The following is a 26,468-nucleotide window of genomic DNA, read 5'->3' on the forward strand; positions in this document are numbered from 1 at the left end:
GGACTGATGCCTGAATTCCTTGTGAGCAAACTTAATGAAGTCACCATGGCAGCAGGCTTCAAAGGAACAAGGATTTTTTTTCAGAGGGACCCTGCACAAATTTTGGGAGCTGTTCACTCAGGACAATCGTTAGCTGCTCGGCCGTCTTCGTAATGTTGTACTTCCGAAGTGGTTGCTAAGGACTTGGGAGTGCTGCGAGGAAGCCTGCACTGCTGTGCAGTCAGAGCAAAAGGGTTTGTTTACAGCGGGATTGTAGAACACGCTGCTGCTTTTGAAAGATGCTCTTATGAGATGATTGAATGTCTTTGCCTTATTCCTTTCTTTCTAGCACCCAGCTCTTTATTGTCCCAGAGCAGGGCTAGGGAAGCTGTGGCTCTGCAGCTGTGGTTGAACTCCCAACTCCCATCAGCCCCCAGCCAGCATGGTCAGTGGCAAGGGATGTTGGGAGTTTGAGTCCAAGCACAGCTGGAGCAATGCAGGATCGCTGTCTCATTTGAAAGCAACCGCTGAAACTTTTACTGAAAAGTTTCATCGTATCCCTGGCTCCTTCCCTTCACAGTTCTTAGCTCTCACTATGTACTGCACCCAAATAGAGAACATATTATATCGTGCCATTGAACTTGGGCTTGTTGATTCTCCTGACAACCACGGTTTAGCAGTGTGTCAGAACCTGTGTAAACCATGGTTAGCCATAACTATGGTGTAGTGAAACCAGCCCACATCAAACCATTATTTTTGAAGGTGTCTTGTTTTAGCAGAACCAGAGCTAGGGATTCAGATACGATGCTGAAACTGCAGTTAATTGAAAAGGGAAGTGCAAAGTTCTGATCTCCTTGCAGCCGGGGCAGGAGGAGAGGAAATGCGTGAATGACATACATGTCAGGGTTGCCCATGCCTTCAGTGCTGATCTACATGAGGGTTCAAGCCTCCTTCCCTTCTATTCTGCCCCTCTCCTACCCTTGCACTCCCATAGTTTTTGATGGAGAGGAATGAGCCAAGGGTACGCCATTTGACCATCTCTTTAGTTTGAGAGAAACAGCTCCTTGGCCTATGAGAGAGAAAGAGTGGTGTGCATTTGTTGTTGTAGTAGTGGTTGTTGTTGTAAAGTGTACCTGGCTACTTCCTTCCTTCTCCCCTGCCTCACACTTTCAGCCCTCAAAGACGCCCCCTCCGGTCTGAGTATACTGCTACCTCGGGTTACAGACGCTGCTAACCCAGAAATAGTACCTTGGGTTAAGAACTTTGCTTCAGGATGAGAACAGAAATCGCATGGCAGCAGCAGCAGGAGGCCCCCATTAGCTAAAGTGGTACCTCAGTTTAAGAACAGTTTCAGGTTAAGAACGGACCTCCAAAACGAAGTAAGTTCTTAACCTGAGGCACCACTGTATATCTATATCGGCGAGAAAGAAGCGATCCAAACTATTGTTCAGGCATTTTAGGAATAAGCCATGGGCAATGAAAACCCGGAGTGCCTAGCATGCTCTGGTCCATTTAAATTTAGAACCTATTTAAATTGTTGCCTTCTGATAAGTGGCCACATGACGGCACTGCACTCAACATTCGGCTGCTAGGCGAGGCAATTTATCAAATCTGGCAGCTGTTGCTTCTGTCTCGGGAGCTCTTGAGCTGAGCTGCGGTACTGCCGGTTCAGTCATTAGCTGGAGATAGAATTTTAAAATGTGCTTCCCTGTATTGGGCATTGGTTAATAAGACACCACCATATTACCTCTGTGGCCAAGATCCTTCTAGAGCGAGGGCTGCATTTTCATCTGTGGGACATGCTTGCAGGGTTGTGTTTTTTTTTGGGGGGGGAGGGGGAGGCACATGGCAGTGGCTGGGAAGGACCAGATGCAAAAAGTGGGCAGAACAATTGGTGTGAATCTTTGCTTTTTATCCAGTAGGCCAGATTCTAACCATGTAAAAGTCAGCGGTTTGTGCACACAGTTCTCTCCTCCCCCATCCAAGGAAGAGACATAAGCACACTTCCAAGGACGCTTCCCAACAAGGCAAAAGCCCTGCAGAAGGAGGGCACAGAAGTGGGTGAGTGGGAGGTGGGGTAGAGTCATAAAGTCCAGATAGAGAAGCTTCTCAGCCCTGATCTTCCCCATGTGTGTTTTGGAATGCTTACAGTGGAGCTCTGCTCACACAAAGAGCCTAAGCAACTTTAATTAGAAGCTTCCTTCTTTTGGCTTCTGTTCTTTTTATTGCTTCATGTTCAGTGTGACTTCCAGCATTATTTGTGACTTAACTGACTTCCATTCATGGTGGAGATCTTGATTTCCACTTGATATACTTTTTCTGGACTGGATGCTGCTGTTTATATAGTATGAAAAATACCTTAGAAAACGAGAAGGCATTTGTAAATAAAGCCTTTCCCTCCACACGGAACAGGAACTGACTAATGAAGGGAGTAATTCATCATTAAATGCCCCGTCATCCTGGAGGCATAAGCTGCAAAGAGGAATTTGCCAATTAATGTCACCATTGCCTTGAAGAAGCCCCAGGAGGAAGTGGGTGGTACCATTTTGGCTACATCAGCAATGGCAATCACCGCCTGGACATCAGGACCGGAAGGAAGGAGGATTACTAGACACCTGGAGAAAAGTAGCAAGCTGGCATTAAGAGAAAGAGACAGAGGCAGAGTGAAACTTGCTTAGATTGGAAAACATTTCAGCAGAGATGTACCAGAAGACTGCAGAGGGCTCTCTTAAGAGACGTACAATTGCAGCGACACAGAGAAGTTCTTTTAAGTACAAATGTTCCGAAATCAACATTTCAGTCCCCCCCCCCCAAAAAAATCAGCAGTGCATCCCAATGGCTAACTCGCAATTCTGAATGGAGGAACTAAGCAAACAAAATCAGTCCCATTTTGCGTCTGACCAGGATCCAAGTCAGTTTCTACAACAGAGGGCACAAGCACCACATCCCACTCATGTCAATGGGCTATGCCCAAGAGAACGCATTCAAATTGCGCCCACTGGCTTCTACAGGGAAATGACTGTAATTCCCAAACAGGGAAGAGCAATAGCTCAGGAGGAGAGCAGTTGCGTTGCATGCACAAGGTGCCAGGTTCAATCCCTGCCATCTCCAGGAAGGGCTGAGAGGGTGCCTCTGTCTGAAACCCTGGAGAGCGGCTGCCAGTCAGCTAGAGAAACCAATGGCCTGACAATAAAAAGCAGCTTCTTATGTTGCCCCACCCTCACATCTCTGCTCCAACCTGCTGAAAATGAGATAATGCACAGCAGTTTGGGTCTGACACAAACCTTTGAATTGGATTGATAAAATTTGCACTGAAAAAAATCTCTTGTTTGCCTTGGGCAATTTTCTGATACTTTAGGGCACAGCTCCCATCATCCCTGACAATTGGCTATCCCGAGCAGGGCTGATGAGAGTTGGAGTCCATAACAACCGGCGGGTGCCAGCAGTTGGCATCCATTGGCTGTTGCTCATGAACTCATAACATGGAACATTTTCCACGGGGAAAAAGCACCAAGCCCTGGAAAAAAATCCACCCCAACGTCATTGAAAACACCTATAAAAAAATTATCCTGCTATGTTTTGAGCAGCTACATTGCTTGTGCTTTTATTTCCCAGTCTTGCCTGCCGAGAAAGACTGGGAATATGCAACCCGATCAATCCACTGGGACTGGTTGGAAGGCAAGGAGCCCAACAGTAGGTGGTGCCAGAGCCAATGACAAACAGAGTGAACTCAGTCTAGTTTTGTCTTTCCTGCTGAATTCTACAAGGGGCAAACTGAGAGGGAGGAGGAGGAAGCTGATGGGGGCAATGCCACCCCCTGGACCAGCTCTTCATCCAGGAAGGCAGGCAGGTGGGGGCTGGCTGAAGGCAGGCAGAGGTTGGTGGGGCAGTGCCCCATTTGCCCATATGGACACAGCCTCCATTGAGAGGACGCTGTGCCAGCTGAGTCCAGCATTGCCTGGCATCAACTTTCCAGGGTCTCAGGCCTTTCCCATTGCCTTTTTATTGGGAGATATTGTGGCTTGGCCACTGGGAACTTGTGGCTCTTCCACTGAAGTCCTTTTCCTGGCGAGAAAAATTCCCTGCCAAACAGCACAGCGATGGCCACTCGTTTTAGGTGGTTTCCGCAGAGCATCAGACCAGTTCAGGCATCTCTCCTGAGAGGTGTTCGCCATGCTAGCCAAACAGAGCAAACCAGAGCCAGTACTGCAACCAAGCAGAGAAAGCCTGTCGTCTTAATGCTCACTGCTGGCTTCTAGAACCATCTGCTTGGCCACTATGGGGAAGCAGGGCTGTAGCTGTAGTGGTTTGAGCAACTGGGTTCAATCCCCAATGGCGTCTGGGTAGGGCTGGGAATGGCTCCGTGCCTGAAATCACGCAGAGCCCGGGTGTTGCTGGACTACAACCCCCATCATCCATGACCACTGGTCCTGATAACTGGGGATGATGGGAGTTGTAGTCCAACAGCAACCCAAGATTGAGAAAGGCTGGTGCTGACGATACAGAGCTAAAATGGAGCCATCCTCTGCTTTCTGTTTCTAAACAAAATGCTGGAATAGATGGTCTGAGACAGGATGGCTCCCTTTTTGTCCTCGTAGCATGATGACGCTTCCTTGTAACAATTGACCCTCTTGGCCTGACACACTTAATGTTGTTCACAGAAAAGGTGACAAGAGTCCAAAATTGTATTTTATTTCCCCTTCTCTCTGTTCTTCCGCAAATGCGTGCTACACTTTTGCTCTTCCCATCCTCACAAATGTGCTCCATCCCAGTTCCTCCCTCAGTTGAAGTACACAGTCTCTTTTATTTCAAACCTCGGATAACGGTGTATTTCTGTCACACCGGCAAATGAAAATGTAAAAGGGGGAGAGGGTGGGTGGGTTGAAAGAGAAAACAGCAGAATTGGTACATTTTGAACTTCAGAAACCCTCCACAGTTTTTAAATCCCAAACATTTTTCCTTCTTGCTCCTCACCATGCTCTGCCCCTTTGAAGATTTTATTTTCAAAATTGCTATTTTTAAAAAAGCTATCAGGAGTTATTTATGCCTCTCAAGCAGTCTTTTGTTTCTTATTTTCTTCACACGTGGCAACGGCTTCTTTTCCCAGGCTCTCTTTGGAGTAAAAAAACAAACAAACCACTTTTTTTCTCTCTCTCTCCTTTCTCCAAGAAAATACTGAGAAGAATTTTTGACAGAAAATGCACCCTTAGTCCCGCTCCAAAGGATTCCTAGTGCTTTTCAGCTTGACTCACTTGAAGTGCATTGATAACACCGTTGATATTTTCTTCTGGTACCTGTAGTGGGGGGAAGAAAGAACAACCACCCCTGAAAACCAGGACGCTACATTTTGATAGAAATTCAGACTTCTAGATATGATAAATTATAGGCCAACTGTCATAAATGCAACATTGCAGGGTGCCCAGAATAGATGGACAGAATGTTAAGATGATATCTAGCATTAGCTTTGCTGAGTCAGGTTCACTTATTTGTTTCTAGTCCTTGGACCACGGCAAAACCAAGTTTAACAATACAGTGGTACCTTGGTTCTCAAACGCCTTGGTACTCAAACAACTTGGAACCCAAACACTGCAAACCTGGAAGTAAGTGTTCTGGTTTGTGAACTCTTTTTGGAAGCCGAACGTACTCCATTTTGAGTGTTACGCTTCCGATTTGAGTGTCACACTTCCGTTTTGAGTGTTACACAGAGGTCTGTTTTTGCTGTTTATTTTGTGGTTTTGTTTTTGTGACTGTGTGGAACCCAGTTCAGCTACCGATTGATTGATTGTGTGACTGCAGTACATTGTTTGCTGCTTTCATTTTATGGATCAATGGTCTCATTAGATAGTAAAATTCATGTTAAATTGCTGTTGTTTTTAAAAGTCTGGAACGGATTAATCCATTTTGCATTACTTTCTATGGGAAAGCATGCCTTGGTTTTGGAACGCTTTGGTTTTGGAACGGACTTCCAGAACGGATTAAGTTTGAGAACCAAGGTACCACGGTATTAAAGTAAAGCTGAACACGAATGACAACATGAACAAACACAGAACACTCAAGTTTGCTTGGGAAAGCACACCTTGCCCCCTTGGAAAAAAAAGATGCCCATTTTGAAATGACTAAAAAGAAAGAAAATGCAAGTTACACACATCTGAATTAAAATAAACCTAACATTCTGATTCTCCCTGGGGAAACACAGCAATCTCTCTTAAGAACTTTCTTCTTTTGTCAATCACTGCCGAAAGAGAATGTGCAGTTCTCGTACGTATCCCCGTCCACCCTAAAACCGTGTCCCAGATATTGCTCTCTCAAATCACAATCAAGAGTAGACCCATCCAAATCAGTCCAGCCACTTCAATGGACATGGCAGAGAAGCACTTTTTAAAAAGCTTTCCCTTGGCTGCTGCCAGAAAAAGCCCCGCCAAGGCGGATATCCAACTGGTGGTGTTCTGTGAGTGGCAAGCTGTTGGGTGTGTTGCAGAATCCAGAATTGTAGGGATGAACCACTTTCAACTATGGGGGTGTTCAATAACTGAATGCTCCTCCATATAAAAACAAACAGCGCCCCCAAACAACAACAGTAACAGCACTCTAACAAGGCCCTGCATGCAGAAATACAGAGTGCCAAGGACAAAAGGAAGCAGACTTTTGTCCATCCACCTTAGTATTGCTTACACGGACTGGCAGCATCTATGTAGAGTTTCAGAGAACCTCCCCAGTCCTCTCTATAAATCCCAGGATCTCAGCTTGGGACTATACATTCAAAGCAAGCACTTTGCCACTGAGATCTATGGCTGGATGTTACTCTATTTTTCTCCCTGAGCAGCTAGTTTTCTAGGTGCAAGAAATACTTTTTGGACCCTGATGTCAGGCACACCCCCTCCCCGCCACCTCCAAAGTAGCACAGCCCAGACACAGGCTTATCACCCCAGTGTGAAATAAGCCCATGTGTGTTAGCTTTAGGAAGGCTCTTATGGGCTTATCTTATCAGCGTGGTTAATGTTTAAGGAAATAAACCAAGTGGATCTAACCGTTTGACCTTCGCTATCTGAGATGGTGTTGACTTTTTTCCTTTTTTTAAAAACAGAGTACACATTGGAGTTTCCAGGCTAGAAAAGAGGCCGGTGCCAAAATATATATAAACAAAACAAAAAAATCTGACCAGAGGAGGAGAAAAGCTGGGATTTGCTGCCTGAGCTTTTAATGGGTTAGAAGGTCAGAGCTCTCTCCGAAAGAGGCTTAATGTAGGAAAGGTAATGGGCAGCATCATGGGGATTGTTATTTGGGGGGGGGGCAGTGAGGGGAGAGACTCTTAAACACAGCATGCGACTTGGCACACACATTAAAACACATTAAAACAAAAGACCCTAACAGCGTCACTAGTCTGCTGCCAAAGCCGGCCTAAGATATTTTATCGCTGGCGGGTGGGATGTCCAAAATGGACCTTCTCTTTCTCCACAGGGAAGAGCTTCAGCTCAGGCAGAAGGTTTGCTTTGCATGAGGAAATAAGGAGCCAAGTTCAATCCCTGTATAAGAGCAGGTTTTTGTTTATTACACCTGGTGTCTGCAGGTGAAGCTGGGAGATTCCCTACCTGAAACCCTAGAGAGCCACTGCCAGCCAGGGTATTATTATTATTATTATATTTACATACCACCCTCTATCAAAAGACCTCAGGATGGTGTAGATCATTAAGAACAAATTCAAGGAACGTGATAATAAAAACATAATCTGAAGCATAATAAAAAACAGCAAATAAAATAATAATAACAATAATAACAATTACAGATAGGTAGCCGTGTTGGTCTGCCATAGTCAAAATAAAAAAAAATCCTTCCAGTAGCACCTTAAAGACCAACTAAGTTAGTTCTTGGTATGAGCTTTCGTGTGCATGCACACTTCTTCAGATACCAATAATATTAATAATAGCCCCCACATAAAGGCCATAGAGTCCCATGGACTGCAAGAAGATCAAACCTCTCCATTCTGAAGGAAATCAGCCCTGAGCGCTCACTGGAAGGACAGATCGTGAAGCTGAGGCTCCAATACTTTGGCCACCTCATGAGAAGAGAAGACTCCCTGGAAAAGACCCTGATGTTGGGAAAGATGGAGGGCACAAGGAGAAGGGGACGGCAGAGAATGAGATGGTTGGATGGTGTTCTTGAAGCTACTAGCATGAGTTTGATCAAACTGCAGGAGGCAGTGGAGGACAGAAGTGCCTGGCATGCTCTGGTCCATGGGGTCACGAAGAGTCGGACACGACTAAACGACTAAACAACAACAACAACAAAAGGCCATAGATTATTTAATGGCCAAAGGCCTGGGTAAATCTTTAGGTGACAAGCTAAACTTTCCTCTTTTCCTAAGGCCTTTGGCTAATTAAACAATCTATGGCCTTTTAAACTGCAGGGAGGGTTATTTGTTGCTATGTGATTATTGGATGAAGGGCAGTATAGAAATTTTAACAACAACAACAACAACAACAACAACAACAACAACAACAACAACAACAACAACAACACAATGCCCTAGTAAAGCTTGCCTGAGCAGCCTCTGCTATTCCCTCTCGATGGACCAATGGTCTTGGTTTAACAGTAGCATCCTGGGACTTACCAGTGCATGATCAAACTTAAACGTACTGATGTAATAGGCTGGGATGTCAGCTGCTGCCAACGGTTCAGAAATCTGTGCCACAATTCCACATTCATCTGGGGGAAAGAGGAGGAGAAAACAACAGCTCATTACAAACTCCTGTGTTAGCCGAGGAAAGATGCAATGGGGCCACAGACATTCCTGCTTTGGGAACCAGGATTAGATTACTATAATCTTCTTTCTGCAGGGCTACCCAGGGTGACTAGTCTGGAAAGCTTCAAATTGTTCCAAACACAGAGGAGCAGAGGCGCCAGCTTCTCTACAGAGGAATTGAGGGGGCTCGGAGTGAAGTTGCGCAATGTCCTGACGTCACGCGTGTGACGTTGTGAGGAGCCAGACAACCTCTGATCATTGAGGGTGTCTGGCTCCCTCAAAAAATACATGGGGAGGGGGGGGTGCAAAACTGCCTTGGTCCAGGGCCAGATTTAGGTTTGATGAGGCTCTAAGCTACTGAAGGAAACAGGGCCCTTTATATGTCCAGCTGTCCTTTGTCAACAACAAATTGTCACTTTTTTTGTTTGTTGAATATATGCTATATGGTAATTTATGGACCTAATAGGTATCTAAAGCCATTTGCACCCAACAAAATATGTATTTTTTCAAAGTAATGGTTGAACTGAAATACAATTAAGTATATTAATAGTGAAATAATTATTAAGCTCTAACCTAAAATGATTGGGGCCCATTACTTATATCGCAGGAGCCTACACAACACAAAACACTGTTGCTGTATGTAGGTTTTATTTTATTTGTTTTTTATCTTATACAGTGGTACCTCGGGTTAAGAACTTAATTCGTTCTGGAGGTCTGTTCTTAACCTGAAACTGTTCTTAACCTGAGGTACCACTTTAGCTAATGGGGCCTCCCGCTGGTGTGCAATTTTTGTTCTCATCTTGAAGCAAAGTTCTTAACCAGAGGTACTATTCTGGGTTAGCGGAGTCTGTAACCTGAAGCATCTGTAACCTGAGGTACCACTGTATTTTGAAAATGTACATCCAGTTTTTTTTCCCTTTTAAATTTTTTTTGGGGCCCTGAGAAGTGGGACCCTAAGCTATAGCTTGTTCAGCTTATATGTAAATCTGGCACTGCCTTGGCCCCTAGGAGTTGGCGCCTATGCCGAAGAGGGCGCCCTGTTGGCTCCTGCAGTCACAGGTCCTTCAACTGGCGGTGAAGGGAGCGTCAGGAATGAGTTTATCTGAGAAACAGAGGCTTTGAGAAGATCCTCTGTTTACTGCAGGGATTTGTTTGCTCTCTGCTCTTGGCATTTCCTGTTGCACAGAGCCATCTGCGAAACCGTGAAGTGCATAATCTTTATGGCGAGGATCATGAGAGGGGAGGCCAGGGGTGCTGACTTGCTGAGGTGGGAAGGAGGGGGAAACGGAATGGAGTACCATGGCTGGGCTAGAAACAATGGAGTATCGTGGGAAAGGGCATTGTGTTGCTCGTCCCCCTGGTAATGATCCGTACCGCTTGGATGAATGGGACTTCCCATGTTGAGGGAGAGGTGCCCCATATCCCAATGAGCAGAAGAGAAGAATTGCAGCCCGACTCCTGCCTTACTCTGTATACCCCATGTTCCCTGATGGATATATGGACAGGGAAACGACAGGCAAATCCATTAGCTTCTCAGTCAATCCCACCTCAGCAAGTCAGCAGCCAGCCTCTAAGGCACAACCTACCGAATCCAAGCGGCTGCCCTCCAATCCGGACCATCTTCCAGAGTTCTCCCGATGCGCTTGTAAACAACAAATTATTAGGAAACCTTTTAAAAAGAGAGAGAACAGGAAAATAAGGTTTTAGTCCGTCCTGCTGTATTAAAAAGAACTCGAGAAACCCAGCACCCATTTATGCACCCAGGGAGGCCTATGGCATCTTTGATGCAAGATTTTTAGATTTAGGGTTGTTGCCAGCTCAAGTTTACTTTGTGCACCACCTTGAACTCCTCGAAGAAAAAGGTGGCCTAGGAATGCAATCAAGCCATCTACCAACCAAAAAACTGTTTTGCCACCCCTGCCTCCTTTAAGAGGAAGGGCGGGGTATAAATTTAATAAATAAACATATACCGTATTTTTCGCTCTATAGGACGCACCTTGTTTTAGAGGGGGAAAACAAGGGGGAAAAAATCTCTCCTTCTCTGCTCAGCGCCCCTTCAGTGAAGCGGCAGGAGAAACGGAGCCCCTTCCATTTCTCCTCCCGCTTGGCTGAAGGGGCGCTGCGCAGAGAGGGAAAGCTGCGCAAGGCCTCTCCAGCGAAGCAAAGCCAGGAGAGTAAGAGGGATCGGTGTGCACTGACCCCTCTCGCTCTCCAGGCTTCAGCAAAAGCAACGCGAAGCCTCCGGAGCGAAGTGGGAGCGCTCCCACTGCACTTCGAAGGCTTCGCGTTGCTATCGCTGAAGCCATGGAGCCTGCATTCGCTCCATAAGACGCACACACATTCCCCCTTAATTTTTGGAGGGGAAAAAGTGCATCTTATAGAGCGAAAAATACAGTAACTAATGCAATGACACTCAAAGTAGCTTGCAAGACATGGCCAATATAAAATTCTAAAGCCACATATATTCTGGAGTAAAAGATCCCACCTGCTGCTCTTTCTTCTGATCCCCAGAAGAATTCGAACCCAGATCCCGCAAAAGACCACCCCAAAGTGCTGTTTTCCCTGGAATGTTCCTGAAGGCATCTCCTCTCCCAGGAACCCATCCCTCACGCCCACCCTTGGTGTAACTCCCTTGCACCATTCTGGCTCACTTTTTGACAATGGCTTCCATGTTCTGGGATGGGTATATGAAGCCCGTATGTATTCCGGGGCTCTTTTAAGTTACTTCAGGAGCCAGCTGGATTTTTGGCATTCATGTGGGTGCTGTGTATTTGCATGGGGGCACATGCGAGGTCTCCTAATAAATGCTCAAGGCCCAGTGAATAGGATTTATGAAGCCGGTTCTCACCTTTTCTGCGTCTGTACATCCATCACCAAAGAAATGTAACCCTCAATGAGGGAGAATGAGAAAAAGCGAATGTGTCCAGAGTCTTCATTGCCCACCATAAAATCTTTTACTCTGTGGAGGAAGGGAGAACCAAATTTGGGAACAATTTATATGCTGCTTGATTCTGCCCAAAGCAGTTTACAAAAAGAATAAAGTGTCAAATTTAATGCAGTTAAAAACAACTATAAACAAAACTGAAATCAACGACAAGCTAAAAGCCAGGGAGCTCCAAAGTGCACCCTAAAAGATCAATAGCTGTGGAACAGGTATCATGTGGCACCCCTTCTTTCAAGAAGCTTCTGGCAGAGTTCTTGGCAATCCCAGGGCGTCATGAAGGGAAATTGTCTCAAGTGGGTTAAGTCCAAAGGCATTTCTTGTAAGGTTTAAGGAAGCTTCCTTCTCCCTTGTGCCCCTACCCCAATTCCCTGGTTTGAACTTACCCATTGGAGTAAAACATGACATCCATAAGGAGTGTAGCAACCGAAGGGAGGGTATCTGGGTCCAGGCTGGTGACACAGAACATGTTACTTGGGCTGGAAAGTGGGTGGATGACAGGCCTCTGAACTGAAAGAGAGGAAGAGACACAAGGATGTAAAAGACAGAGGGTTCCGTCCTGCAGGAATGATAAGAAGTTATTACTGCTGCGGCAGCTTGCGCTTGTTGGGACTGGTAGGGCTGGAGGCAGGGAGCCTAGCACATCAGTAGAAACTCATCATGCAATAGATGGCGCAGTTCTTCACACAACAGAGTTACCAGCAACCTGCTGAGGCATTCTCTTCTGCAACCACGTTCTGCTGCAGCAAAACATTGGGAACAAGGGTACTGCTTCAACGTAGCACGATGTTGGATGGCGCCCCCCCCCAAAGGAAATTGGCATACACCATTAAAAGGGGTCTTGGTTTGCAATGGACTGTGACCAGAAAGAGAACACTGATCCCCGTAAAACTGGGGACAGGTGGCAAACCGGAGGGGAACCATACCCAGTTTCGGTTTCATAAATCCGTTTGTTATCCCGAGGCTGTCGGCTGCCACCGCCTCCCCGTTCACGACCCTGAGGATGGTGAATTCAGAAGCCAGCGTGTGTGTCACAAAGGGGAGGTCCCGCTCACGGATCTGAGAAGAAGAAGAAGAAGAAGAAGAAGAAGAAGAAGAAGAAAGAAGGAAGAAGAAGAAGAAAGAAGAAGAAGAAGAAATCGGCTCATGAGAAAAACAAAGACACTGTTGCTATTATTTTAATTCATTGCCTGCCCTTCACTCTAAGCTCCCAGGCTGGGGTTACTGTGGGACAATCCGCCTCATATAACCAACATGCTTAAGTCTAATTCATGCATGAAGCCCCTCGCCAGGAGTGCCAGCTTGGCCTTGCGACTGTGGGTGCCCAGGGCTGTGGGTGCCATGCAGGACGCTTGGCCCTGGCACCAAAATCTGTGGGTGCCCAGCCCACTCATGGGGAATTTTGTGGGTGCTCGAGGCCCCAAGGAGTCGGCACTTATGGCCCATATCAAACAGGACCACGGACAGAGATTGGTTGGATGGGAGTAAGGGCATGAGTGTTTTTGCCGGGCTGACCCAATACGTTTTGATACCTGAGGTGAACCACAGAATGGTGCGCCTCCCTCTCAGGGGGGAGAGATCAGGAACAAGGGGAATAAAGATCTACACTGGAATCTGCTGCTCTGCGGATCTTGCTGCCTGAGGCAGTTGCCTCCCCTTGCCTTATGGGTGTGCCAGCCAGGTATGTATGCATATGTCTTTGTGTCCCCTGTCTAGGAAGAGTGGTGCATGATCTAGTTATCTCCCGCTTGGACTACTGCAATGTGCTCTACATGGAGCTACCTTTGAAGGTGACCTGGAAACTGCAATTAATCCAGAATGCGGAGGCTAGACTGGTGACTGGGAGTCGCCACCAGGATAACACCAGTCCCGAGAGATCTGCATGGGCTCCCAGTACGTTTCTGAGCACAATTCAAAGTGCTGGTGTTGACCTTTAAAGCCCTAAATGGCCTCGGACCAATACACCTGAAGGAGCGTCTCCACCCCCATCGTTCTGCCCAGACACTGAGGTCCAGCACCGAGGGCCTTCTGGTGGTTCCCTCATTGCGAGAAGTGAGGTTACAGGCAACCAGACAGAGGGCCTTCTTGGTAGTGGTGCCCGCCCTGTGGAACGCCCTCCCTTCAGATGTCAAGGAAGTATCTTATTTTTAAAAGACATCTGAAGGCAGCCCTGTTTAGGGAAGTTTTTAATATTTAATGCTGTATTGTTTTTAACACTCAATTGGGAGCCTCCCAGAGTGGCTGGGGAAACTCAGCCAGATGGGCGGGGTATAAATAATAAATTATTATTATTATTATTATTATTGGAAGACACTGGATCTCCAATCTTCCTGGCTCCTAGACAGGCCCTGATCCAGGCAGGTGCTTCCATAAGCTTCCCCACTCATGCACAGTTAGCAGGATAATTCCCTGGTTCATTGCCTACTCTGCTCCTAGGAACCCCCATACCCCCACTACACTTTTCTTAACATCCAGAGCACAAAAGCTTCCTCAGACCATTGTGCATTTGTAGTCGTTCTAAAGAAGAAAAAGAAGGTATTGCCTGGTGTGGAATACTTCTTAAGGACCTAAAGAGCTTCCTTTCCTTTCCCCCATTTTTGTTTTGAAAAACAACTGGTTATCAGTGGTTCAAAAGCAGCTGAAGTGCAAAGCTGCAACTTTTCTGACGCCTCAGCACTCTCACACATGATTTTACAGGCATGTGCCAAGAGGGGTCCAGCCGCCTACTAAGGACAGGCAGAAGTTCAAAAAACTCTGGGATGCTGAGTGCGGCAGGAAGGACAAAGGAGAGAGCTTGCACTAAACAAGGTATCCCCAAAGGCAGCACACAGGGACCACAGGATGAGGGCTATCACTGACTAGGGGCAGAGCGAGTGCCCCGTTTTCTGAGTAAAGTGCAAGCTAGAGTGTGCAGGACTGATGTTGTGCCAGAGTCAAATCCAGAGGCTTCCCACTGCCAACCAATACATGCTAGAAACCACTGCAGTAAGTGCCACTTCTGACACCATGTTGCATGTCGGTTACCTGTTATCAAAATTTTAAAAATTCAGAAGTCAAGCAGAGGGTAAATAGGAAATAATTGGGGATCATTCCCTTAAAGTCATAGTCTCAGGGGAGGCCACCCATCTGATTCCTATCAGGTCTTCTGTAGATGGAGCATGACTTCTGTCATTTATCTGCTCACATTGTGTTTCCTTACCAGGATGAAGTCTGTCTGATAAGTAGAGAGCATGAATACTGAGATGTTCTGATCAGCCAACGGAGCTATCACTGATTTGGCAATCTTGGTCACACCGATGGGCTGGGAGCTGGAGAAACTGCCTCCTCCGGAAACCACGTTGAGCGCCAACCACGTCGCATCCGCCACACTCAGGTGTTCTGAGGAAGGGAGCTCTGAGTGTTGAGAGGGGAAAAAACCCACAACAATTACCTTCATTGGTTCATCGGTGAATATTAATTCAGCTGAGAGCTAAGAAGGGAGTTCTGAAGTGTGATTGATCTTACATTTGTTCTGGAACGTTCCATACCTGTCAAAGAACATGGTGCCTATTTGTCCCTTGCACAGCAAGCACTTCTTGATAATGTTCTGAGAGTCTGTTTATTCTGGCAAATTCAGACAAATATGAATGACACGAAAGCAGTTTACTGTGAAACTATTTCGAAGGCAGCAGCTGTGTTCCTCTGGCATTTATTTTATTATATACATTATACTTCTATACTGTCCATCATCTGAGGATCGCAGGGTGGTTTACAATATAAAAATATATAACCCTTTCCCTTAGGAGAGTCAAAATGGCTTCAGGGTTGTTCTCCTGCACTATTTCAGACACGTGGTTTATATACTTATGTATGTGTTTGCCTTGTACATTTATGAACATTTATTTTATAAATATAAGACCTTAGAATTCCTATAACAACAAAAAGAAACAAAACAACACCCACAGTTTAAAAAGCCATAGATTGTTTAGTTAGCCAATAGCCGGGGAGAAGAGGGATGCTTTTGCCTGGTGCCTAAAGCTGTAGAATCGTAGAGTTGTTAGGGACTCCAAGGGTCATCTAGTCTGACCCCACTGCAATGCAGGAATCTCAGCTAAAGCATCCATGGCAGATGGCCACCCAACCTCTGCTTAAAGACCTTCAAGGAAGGGGAGCCCACAACCTCTCCAGGGTGCCAACCTAACAAAGGCTCCAGGCAAGCCTTCCTGGGGAGAGCATTCCACGAACTGGGAGCCACCACTGAAAAGGCCCATCTTTATCTTGCCCCCTCCAGATCTCTTGTGGAGGAGGCTCGCGACGAAGGGCCTCAGATGATGCAGGTCGGTCCATTTGTTTTTCTTACAGCAATAAGAACATACATACCCATGTGCACAGTGCTTTTTTTCTGGGGAGGGGAGGGGGTGGTGCGCAGGTGTACGCATACCCCTAAACATTTTGTGACTCTAAGACTATTAAATAAAAATAGCAACCAACCAGCATGCTTTCTTCAGCTCATTCTTCCTCACATGCCCCCACCCAACTATTGCCTGTGAATGAGAATGATCTGTGTGACACGGAAGCTAAAAAAGCCAATGCAATTCTGGACTGCATCAATAGGAGTATAGCATCTAGATCAAGGGAAGTAATAGTGCCACTGTATTCTGCTCTGGTCAGACCTCACCTGGAGTACTGTGTCCAGTTCTGGGCACCACAGTTCAAGAAGGACACTGACAAACTGGAACATGTCCAGAGGAGGGCAACCAAAATGGTCAAAGGCCTGGAAACGATGCCTTATGAGGAACGGCTAAGGGAGCTGGGCATGTTTAGCCTGGAGAAGAGGAGGTTAAGGGGTGATATGATAGCCATGTTCAAATATATAAAAGGATGTCACATAGAGGAGGGAGAAAGGTTGTTTTCTGCTGCTCCAGAAAAGCGGACACGGAGCAATGGATCCAAACTACAAGAAAGAAGATTCCACCTAAACATTAGGAAGAACTTCCTGACAGTAAGAGCTGTTCGACAGTGGAATTTGCTGCCAAGGAGTGTGGTGGAGTCTCCTTTTTTGGAGGTCTTTAAGCAGAGGCTTGACAACCATATGTCAGGAGTGCTCTGGTGGTGTTTCCAGGGGGTTGGACTTGATGGCCCTTGTGGTCTCTTCCAGCTCTATGATTCTATGATTTTTTTTGCTCTTCCCTTGATGCAAAAGACCCCACAGAGGGCTGACTCGAGGGGTTCAACAAGACACTGTGGGATGCCCCTGTGTTTCTTTGTTACTCTAAGAAAACAGGTTATATGCTTTTGCATAGTGGTAGAGTTCTTACGTTGTTTAAAGAAAGAATCCTGACCTTTTCGGAAATTCAAATGCTTTCGCCTCCACTCCCAATATTCTCGCTTGCACATTTTCTAGCTGAAACAATTGCAATGCCAAAAATATTTGCTTTCACGTTCCTGCTGATTGATGCCAAAGCCAACACAGCGAAGCTTGTTTCTCAGAATTCATCCAATAAATACCCCAGTCTACCTTCTGCCAACCACTGGTGGAAAACATCTTGCAACACATACGGATTTCTGAGTAGTATTTTTGCTTTCACCCAAAGACTGCGAGGACTCAAAGCTCCTTTTCTCAGGCAAACAAAATGGTTTTGAGCCGCAGCACTCAAGAATAGATAGTGAAACAGACAGAGGCACATGGGATGCTTTCTTTGCCCCCATGATACCCCCCCCAAGTTTTTAAAATGCCAAAACAAATTCCAAACTCTCCTGTACGCTTCATCTGTCCTGAGCGTACAAAAGGCAAAACAAAACCCAGAAGAATGCAGATAATGTCAACCTCACCTTACAGCCTTAAACTTCAAAATGCAATTGCGCCCTCAAAATTGCATGCATACAATTGCAAAATGCACCTCTCTCTCTCTCTCTCTCTCTCTCTCTCTGGTTCCACTTACCCTTGATCCCCACTGCCTTCCACCCCACAGTCACAATGGGCTGCACAGAGTACTCAAAATGACAGGTACGTTTCCGAGCACAATTCAAAGTGTTGGTGCTGATCTTTAAAGCCCAAAATGGCCTCGGCCCTGAAGGAGCGTCTCCACCTCCATCATTCAGCCCAGGCACTGAGATCCCGTGCCGAGGGCCTTCTGGCGGTTCCCTCCCTGTGAGAAGTGAAGTTACAGGGAACCAGGCAGAGGGCCTTCTTGGTAGTGGCGCCCACCCTGTGGAACGCCCTCCCGTCAGATGTCAAGGAAATAAACAACTATCTGATGTTTAGAAGACATCTGAAGGCAGCCCTGTTTAGGGAAGTTTTTTATTACTGATGTTTTAATGTATTTTTAATCCTTTGTTGGAAGCCGCCCAGAGTGGCTGGGGAGGCCCAGTCAGATGGGTGGGGTATAAATAATAAATGGAATTGTCGCCTGATTTTGCAGTTTGCCGGTGACTCCTGTTGTTCTGTCCCAGAATCCTGACACTTACAATCTAAGCAAGATGCCGGAACAAAAAGGAAAAGAGAGAGAAGCAGTCTCCAATTATTTTGGGCCGCTCGGCTTGCCCTGTCAACTCTCGCATCTTCTCCGTAAGTGGTTGGGAGAGAGGTGGTGCGTTGGAAAGGGAGATCACACCTGATGCTGTGAAGGTTGACACCAGTGGCCACCCGTCCCGAAACACTGCAATAGAAACACCTTTAATAACACATTTCTGCAATAGTTCCAGCCGCTCTGGTTTTACAAACAGCCACATGAGGATGTGGCTGATGGAAGCGGTTTGTAAAATAAGTATGTGGTAACTCAGACAAGGAAAAACTGCATTCTGTACACATGCCTCATCTATCTATGTATCTATCTATCTATCTATGTATCTATCTATCTATCTATCTATCTATCTATCTATCTATCTATCTATCATCTATCTTCTATCTATCTATCTATCTATCTATCTATCTATCTATCTATCTATCTATCATCTTCATCTGCACCTTTCATTTAAATTCTGGGAATTGTAGTTCCATGAAGGGAATTAAAGGTCTCCTAACACCTCTCAGATGGGACATGGGTGGCGCTGTGGATTAAACCACAGAGCCTAGGGCTTGCTGATCAGAAGGTCGGCGGTTCGAATCCCCGCATCAGGGTGAGCTCCCATTGTCCGGTCCCTGCTCCTGCCCACCTAGCAGTTCGAAAGCACATCAAAGTGCAAGTAGATAACTAGGTACAGCTCCAGTGGGAAGGTAAACGGCATTTCCGTGCGCTGCTCTGGTTTGCCAGAAGCGGCTTAGTCATGCTGGCGACATGATCCGGAAGCTGTACGCCGGCTCCCTCGGCCAATAAAGCGAGATGAGCGCCACAACTCCACAGTCGTCCACGACTGGACCTAATGTTCAGGGGTCCCTTTACCTTTTTAACACCTCTCAGCACCTCTAACCAGTGCTTTTTTCTGGGGGGACACAGGGGTATGCATACCCCTAAACATTTTGTGAATCTTTGTACTTTTGTCCATTTACTGCATTTATTTCCCCCGATTTGAACTATAAAATGGTGATTTTCCTGAGTCAAAATGAGAGTACCCCTAAACATTTATAGAAAAAAAAGTATTGCCTTTAACAAACTTCAGTTCCCAGGATTCTTTGGAGGAAAGCCATGGGCTCCCTAAAATGGCACAATACTGATTTAAATGTACACAGCAGAAGGGGTCCAAGAGTGATTTAAAGTTCCAACACCCACCAAGCTCTTTAGTTGACCCTCGAGCCACCATCTCTCTCAGCCATGCCAACCTGGCAGGGCTGTTGTACAAATGAACTGGGAAGGAGAAAACTACCATGATTCTCTTCAGAGAAACACAAAACAATGTACATTTACATGCATAAACACAAGTTTCTGACAGCACCTTTCCTTGGAAAATGGGATTTACAAAAAACTCGGTATAAATAAACAGCACCAGTTTCCCCCTCTCTTCCTCCTTCCATGGAAGTAAGGTCAAAGATACAAAATTACTTTCCATGAATTTATAGTAATATCTTTTCTTTTTCTTTCCTCCTTCTTTTTGTTATTTCCCCTTTTCATTTTTATTTAGACTAATCTGTTTTCCATTGCAGGCTCCTCTTCCACACAGGGCTGCCTCCAGCCATCCTCCCCTTGGCTAGCTGATTTTAACCAGAAGAGAATTAACCCTTAAGGTACACACAGGATGATCTCTGCTGCTGCACTTCCAACTCTTTGCATCCTCGAGGTCACAGGTGGTCCAGATCCTGGGTGTGAACAACTCCTTGCCCCCCCCCCCAGCCCTCCTGAATGCCTGGCCCGGGGACAGGATGCCAAAGTAGCCACAAAACCCGCCAAACAGGTCCTCGTGTCTCTATAATTAGGCCACGAGGAGGCAGGTCTCACGTTTGGCTTCAGCGTATCAAGAATGTGTTTACATCAAAATCTGAGCCCGCAGAAGCCAACAGGGCAGCTGGATGCCAGCCAGGTGCAAGCATTCTTTCCAAGCACAGATGCCGCTCCGCATTTCGAAGTCCTGCTAATCTGATAAGGTGCCCGGGGAATTATGTGGGTAAACAATGCCAAAATGGGCTGGTAAGAGAGAGCAAGAAAAGGTGGAACACAGCTGGCTCCTAGGGAGGGAGAAAACTATCAGGGTGTACGCTGTTCCCTTGTGCCAGATACATACAGTGGTAAAGGTAAAGGGGCCCCTGACCATTAGGTCCAGTCGTGGCCGACTCTGGGGTTGCGGCGCTCATCTCTCTTTCTTGGCCAAGGGAGCTGGCGTACAGCTTCCGGGTCATGTGGCCAGCAGGACTAAGCTGCTTCTGGCGAACCAGAGCAGCGCACGGAGATGCCGTTTACCTTCCCACCAGAGCGGTACCTATTTATCTACTTGCACTTTGACGTGCTTTCGAACTGCTAGGTTGGCAGGAGCAGGGACCGAACAACGGGAGCTCACCCCGTTGCGGGAATTTGAACCGCCGACCTTCTGATCAGCAAGTCCTAGGCTCTGTGGTTTAAGCCACAGCGCCACCCATGTCCCACATACAGTGGTACCTCGGGTTAAGTACTTAATTCGTTCCGGAGGTCTGTACTTAACCTGAAACTGTTCTTAACCCGAAGCACCACTTTAGCTAATGGGGCCTCCTGTTGCTGCCGCACCACCGCCACACAATTTCTGTTCTCATCCTGAAGCAAAGTTTGCAAGTAGTACCTTGGGTTGAGAACTTTGCCCCAGGATGAGAACGGAAATTGCATGCTGGCAGTGTAGCAGCAGTGGGAGGTCCCATTTACGAAAGCACGCCTCAGGTTAAGAACAATTTCGGGTTAAGAATGGACCTCCAGAACGAATTAGGTTTGTAACCTGAGGTACCACTGTATATTTGTCTTCTTCAATCTGTTGCCCTCCAGGTCTTTCAAACAACAAGTTCCATCAGGCTGAGGATGACAGGAATTTTTAGACCAAAAGATCTGGGCTGCACAAAATTGATATATAATATATTGGCCCTCTGCAAGACATAAACAGACACAAAGAGAGAAATTCATTTCCTCCTAGAAGTGGAATCATCTATTCATGCCTGACTGCATTAGAAGTTAAACCGGAGTATATTTTTAGTTGCCACTTGATTATGTAAGCTCCATTATATAACAAACTCTAGTTATGGGCATTCTGTTTGGCTCGCTTAAAGCATAGCAACGTTATGTCCAAACTGCTTTCCTTTGCTTGAGCCAAGAAAAATAAATTAAATGGGCCATACATTGAAATCCTGGCAAGGCTTTATTTTTATTTTTTTGAAGGACAGGCTGAGATCATTCTCATTTTTCTGGGGTGATGGTGTTGTTGTTGTTGCATGTCTTCTACAAAACAAGTTATCTCTCACATGAGCACATGAAGTGGCTTGATATTTAGCCAGACTGTTGGGCTGATCTAACCCAGGGCTCCCAGGCTCTGACTGGCAGCCATTCCCTAGAGTCTGCGGCAAGACTTTGTTGAGCAAGCTGGCTTCGCTAGAGATGCCAGGGCCGAATCTGTGATGATGATGATGATGATGATGATGATGATAATAATAATAATAATAAATAATAATAATTTATACCCCGCCCATCTGGCTGAGTTTCCCCAGCCACTCTGGGCAGCTTCCAATCAAGTGTTAAAAACAATACAGCATTAAATATTAAAAACTTCCCTAAACAGGGCTGCCTTCAGATGTCTTTTAAAAAGAAGATAGCTGCTTATTTCCTTCACATCTGAAGGGAGGGTGTTCCACAGGGCGGGCGCCACTACCGAGAAGGACCTCTGTCTGGTTCTGCACAGCGTGGTGGACCTAGCGCTGAGCTAGAAGAGGGAGCTCCTATAGTTCAACATTTCATCCTTATAGCAGCCCTGTGAGGTACGCTTCGGTGGCGAGGCAGCGAATGGCTTACAAGCAGCTGAACGGGGGGCCTGAGGACTCTTCCAGTCAAAGGCTGACATCAGGGGAGTTCAGACACTCAGCAAAAGAACACACAAAGGGGAAGGGGTATCATTTAAACCCTCTCTTCTCTGCCCACCACACCATACTGGAAATTCAGGAGTGCAACAAAATAAGAACAGATTGTTCTGGGATAGCTCCAGGATTGGCAGGGTGGGGGTCTTGGCAACAAGCCGTGTGTGTGTGTGTGTGTGTGTGTCCCTCATATTTTGGTGGAGCCACATCCACAGACTTCTCTAGCTGCTGCATCAAGAACGTAATCCCCTCCTTGCACCAGAGTGTCATGTGTATAAGTGTGACCCAGGGCATTGTGGGAAATTAAAATGGCTGTTTGCCATCACTGGCGAAGCAGCTGGCCAGGGGCTCATGGCATCTATCTGTGCTAGAGTTCCTTGCTCTTTATCCAAGGTTGTACAGTGGTACCTCAGGTTAAGTACTTAATTCGTTCCGGAGGTCCCTTCTTAAGCTGAAACTGTTCTTAACCTGAAGCACCACTGGGTGAGATCACTGGTTTATCCAGCCTATTGTTTGCACTGACTGGCAGCTGCTGTCTGGGAGTTTCCCCCTATCCAACCTGGAAGCACTGGGAACGGAACCCAGAACCTTTTCCACTGAGCTGCATCCTTTCCTCAAACTGGAACATCACTTGCCAATATATATATATATATACACCCAAAACTTTATTACTGCACTGATGAGATGACACCACCGTGGCTGTTGTTGATAACGGCTTGGCTACACTGGCTTCACAGCTCAAGTACAGCACTGTGACTAAGCATGACTTTTATAACTCTTCTTAACAAGAGGGTCAGTTCTATTTCTGACATAGGTGCTAGTTCCATGGCGGGGCGGGGGGAGGCAGAAAAAAAGCAGTGGCAGAGGCGCTAGGGAAGGGGGGAGGGGAAGTATCATATGAGAAGCAGGAGACTTTCCCTTCCTTTGTCAGGGAGCAAAAAAAATAAAATAGGCAGACTTCCTTTTACATGTACAATCCTGCCCTACCCTGTCTGCAGCTTTGTGCCCTGTTGGGATAGATACGTCCATCAGGCCAGTGACCACAGAGAAAAGGACGAGCAAGCTTGCTAGTAACACAGAGCTAATTGTCAGGGAGAACAGGGAAAGCAGAACCATAGAATTCTGGCACAGGAGACAGGTGTGAGCCTGGTATGAAAAAATAGACGAACACGCGGGTGGCGCTGTGGGTTAAACCACAGAGCCTAGGACTTGCCAATCAGAAGGTCGGTGATTCGAATCCCTGCGACGGGGTGAGCTCCCATCGCTTGGTCCCTGCTCCTGCCAACCTAGCAGTTTGAAAGCACGTCAAAGTGCAAGTAGATAAATAGGTACTGCTCTGGCGGGAAGGTAAACGGCATTTCCATGCGCTGCTCTGGTTCGCCAGAAGCGGCTTAGTCATGCTGGCCACATGACCCGGAAGCTGTACGCCGGCTCCCTCGGCCAATAAAGCGAGATGAGCGTCGCAACCCCAGAGTCGGCCACGACTGGACCTAATGGTCAGGGGTCCCTTTACCTTTTACCTAGCCTCCGGAAACAAACAGGAGGAGAATATCAGTCTCCCCAGGACACAGGCCATTTTTCAACAAGAGCACAAAACTGGCAAACCAGCATTTTGCTCTCCATTTTGCTCTCCTTTGCCTCCCGGGACAGATGGGATGCCAACCATCGGGTCTAAATAAAGGGATCTCCCTCCTTCCCTGCCTGTACAAACATTAAAAGAGAAGGATCACCATGTAATATATTTAAGATCCACTTCCGAGGTTCCTTTCCCAGGGACTAATCCAGGTAACGTGGATGGTAACTTGAGAGACATTGCCTTTTCAGTGGTGGCTCCTTATTTATGAAGCATGCTTCCCAAACCAATGCTAGGTGGTCAAAATTGCGTTTAGATTTTAGGCAGGTTTATCTGGGATATTGAACAAGCGGGATGCACTCCTAAGCACATCTGCACAGGCTTGGTTAGAGAAGGCTTTATCCTCCCCAAGACTTTTAAATTGCTCAAAAGGTGCATCTGCTCTCTCAATTTGCCCTCTGAAATTATTTACAGAGGCCCACGCCAATATGGTGCCCCTTGGAAGTTGCTGGGCTCCCAGCTCTCATCCTCCTCAACCATTAAGGCATGTTGGCTGGGGCTGTTGGGAATTGTAGTTCAGCAACACCTGGCAGTCACCAGATTGGGGAAGATCCACTTACTGACCGTAAACTGCTCCTTCTGCAGTTTTATGCTTGTTCTATTTCTTTTCACTTTCTATTGCTTTATTTGGGTAGCTTTCACAGTAAGCTGCTTTGGAGATTTAAAAAAAAAAAGAGAGAGAGAATTCAAAGAACAGTTCAGGTTTTTCTGGGTTTCTCTCCACGTTTGGTTCGACATGGGAGTCAAAAGGAGGCTGAGCTTGAAAATGGAACAAGCTAAATTTTTCTTCCTCCATTGGAAGCTTGAACTGGAACCAGTTTGACTTCTTGATTGCTATACTTTGATGTTTCATCTGCTTCAGGGCTCAGCGATATGCTCTGGCCAATGCTTTGTGGGCGTCCTTAATTAGCAAAATTAATAAATAAGCCCTAATTGCAGGAAGAGAGTCCAGGGATCTATGCTTTAAGCAGACAAATATCCTGCAATATCCTGCCTTGCCGTCCCCTTTATTAATGCACCCCAAATAAATTATAAGGCAAGTCCTCTTCAGATACCAACAGCTTAACATGCTGCTTGGCTGCTGTTTATAAAACAAGATACAGCAGTTGGAACAGCAAGATCTCTGTTTGCATGCACAGCAAACAAAGTCAACTGGCAAACAAACAGGCTGTAATCAAGGGAGGTAGTTTGGTTTGTGTGTGTGTGTGTGTGTGTGTGTGTGTGCGCGCGTGCGCGTGCCCCCATCACTCTCCCCACTTCAGGCTGGCTACTTGGGGGGGCAGAAGACTGAGAGACAGAAATAAATAGAATCCTTGCTAAATGTAATTTCTTAACATCAAGGGCAACGTGAAGGTCACCAGCCCTGAATAACAGTCATTGTGGATGCGAGCAAAGGAAAGGGCTGGAAAATATTCCTCACCACGATAAAAATAGGGGGAGTTGGGGGGGGGGAAGGAGGAAGAGAGCTTCCTTCTTGCACTATAATTCTCCACTTACTGTAGAACATTTTCTCCAGGTTCTCTGGGCATCCCTTAACACGGGGTGGGAGGAAATTCCAGACCAATGGTCCACGTTTGGATTGCCAGATCTCAAAATCTGGGCTGCCGTGGTCTCTGCAGGCCTCCCTGAGCTCCCCGGACCAACCACATGCCCCAATGGCAAACAAGCTGCTATTGTGCCATGGCTGAGTTCCTGAGCTGCTACTGATGACTGCCTAATAAATGCCTTTCTCTAAAGCCTCCTTTCTTCCTCCCCCGTCTGCAGAAATGAAGGGAACTACAAGAGAGACTGCAGCCAGGCGGGCAAAGGCTGGAAGGGCCATAGCTCAGTGGAATGAAGAAGGTCTCACGTTCAACCCCCAGCTTCTCCAGGTAGGGATGGTGGGACTATCCTGTGCCTGAAACCACCGAGAGGTGCTGCCAGTCTGTTTAGACAACACAGAGGAAGATGGACCAGTGCTTTGACTGGGTGTAAGGTACCTTAGACTCACCCACCCTGCCTGCCTTCCTACCAGCCTAGTATTTAAATAAAGGTGGGGAACCTTGGAGTACTGTGTCCAGTTCTGGGCACCACAGTTCAAGAAGGACACTGACAAATTGGAACGTGTCCAGAGGAGGGCAACCAAAATGGTCAAAGGCCTGGAAACGATGCCTTATGAGGAACGGCTAAGGGAGCTGGGCATGTTTAGCCTGGAGAAGAGGAGGTTAAGGGGTGATATGATAGCCATGTTCAAATATATAAAAGGATGTCACATAGAGGAGGGAGAAAGGTTGTTTTCTGCTGCTCCAGAGAAGCGGACACGGAGCAATGGATCCAAACTACAAGAAAGAAGATTCCACCTAAACATTAGGAAGAACTTCCTGACAGTAAGAGCTGTTCGGCAGTGGAATTTGCTGCCAAGGCGTGTGGTGGAGTCTCCTTCTTTGGAGGTCTTTAAGCAGAGGCTTGACAACCATATGTCAGGAGTGCTCTGATGGTGTTTCCTGCTTGGCAGGGGGTTGGACTCGATGGCCCTTGTGGTCTCTTCCAACTCTATGATTCTATGATTCTATAACCTCACAGGCCACACTTGGACCACCAGGCTATATGGGGGAAGTCATGCTCATATGCCAGGGATCAGCAAACGTTTTCTGCAGGGGGCCAGTTCACTGTCCCTCAGACCTTGTGGGAGGCCGGACTATCTATCTATCTATCTATCTATCTATCTATCTATCTATCTATCTATCTATCTATATTGGGG

The 26,468-nt window shown here is 46.6% G+C and overlaps 2 protein-coding genes across 2 annotated transcripts in view; one reads left to right on the top strand and one right to left on the bottom strand.

Annotated features, from left to right (window-relative positions):
• GTF2IRD1 (GTF2I repeat domain containing 1) overlaps positions 1-26,468 on the top strand; it is a 1,520,245-nt gene that overhangs the window by 206,394 nt on the left and 1,287,383 nt on the right. The window lies entirely within an intron of this gene.
• Positions 4,656-26,468, bottom strand: part of CASTOR2 (cytosolic arginine sensor for mTORC1 subunit 2) — a 47,567-nt gene continuing 25,754 nt past the window's right edge. Inside the window, exons 3-9 of the mRNA XM_083479656.1 lie at positions 14,860-15,053; positions 12,587-12,719; positions 12,047-12,170; positions 11,568-11,678; positions 10,306-10,388; positions 8,588-8,682; positions 4,656-5,273 (exon numbers count right to left, since the gene is read on the bottom strand). Of these exons, the coding sequence (XP_083335782.1) occupies positions 5,208-5,273; positions 8,588-8,682; positions 10,306-10,388; positions 11,568-11,678; positions 12,047-12,170; positions 12,587-12,719; positions 14,860-15,053 (806 nt within the window). The 3' untranslated portion in view covers positions 4,656-5,207. The remainder of the gene's footprint in view (positions 5,274-8,587; positions 8,683-10,305; positions 10,389-11,567; positions 11,679-12,046; positions 12,171-12,586; positions 12,720-14,859; positions 15,054-26,468) is intronic.

The sequence above is a fragment of the Podarcis liolepis genome (assembly GCF_965112155.1).
Source record: "Podarcis liolepis genome assembly, chromosome: 16".
NCBI classification, from domain to species: domain Eukaryota; kingdom Metazoa; phylum Chordata; class Lepidosauria; order Squamata; family Lacertidae; genus Podarcis; species Podarcis liolepis.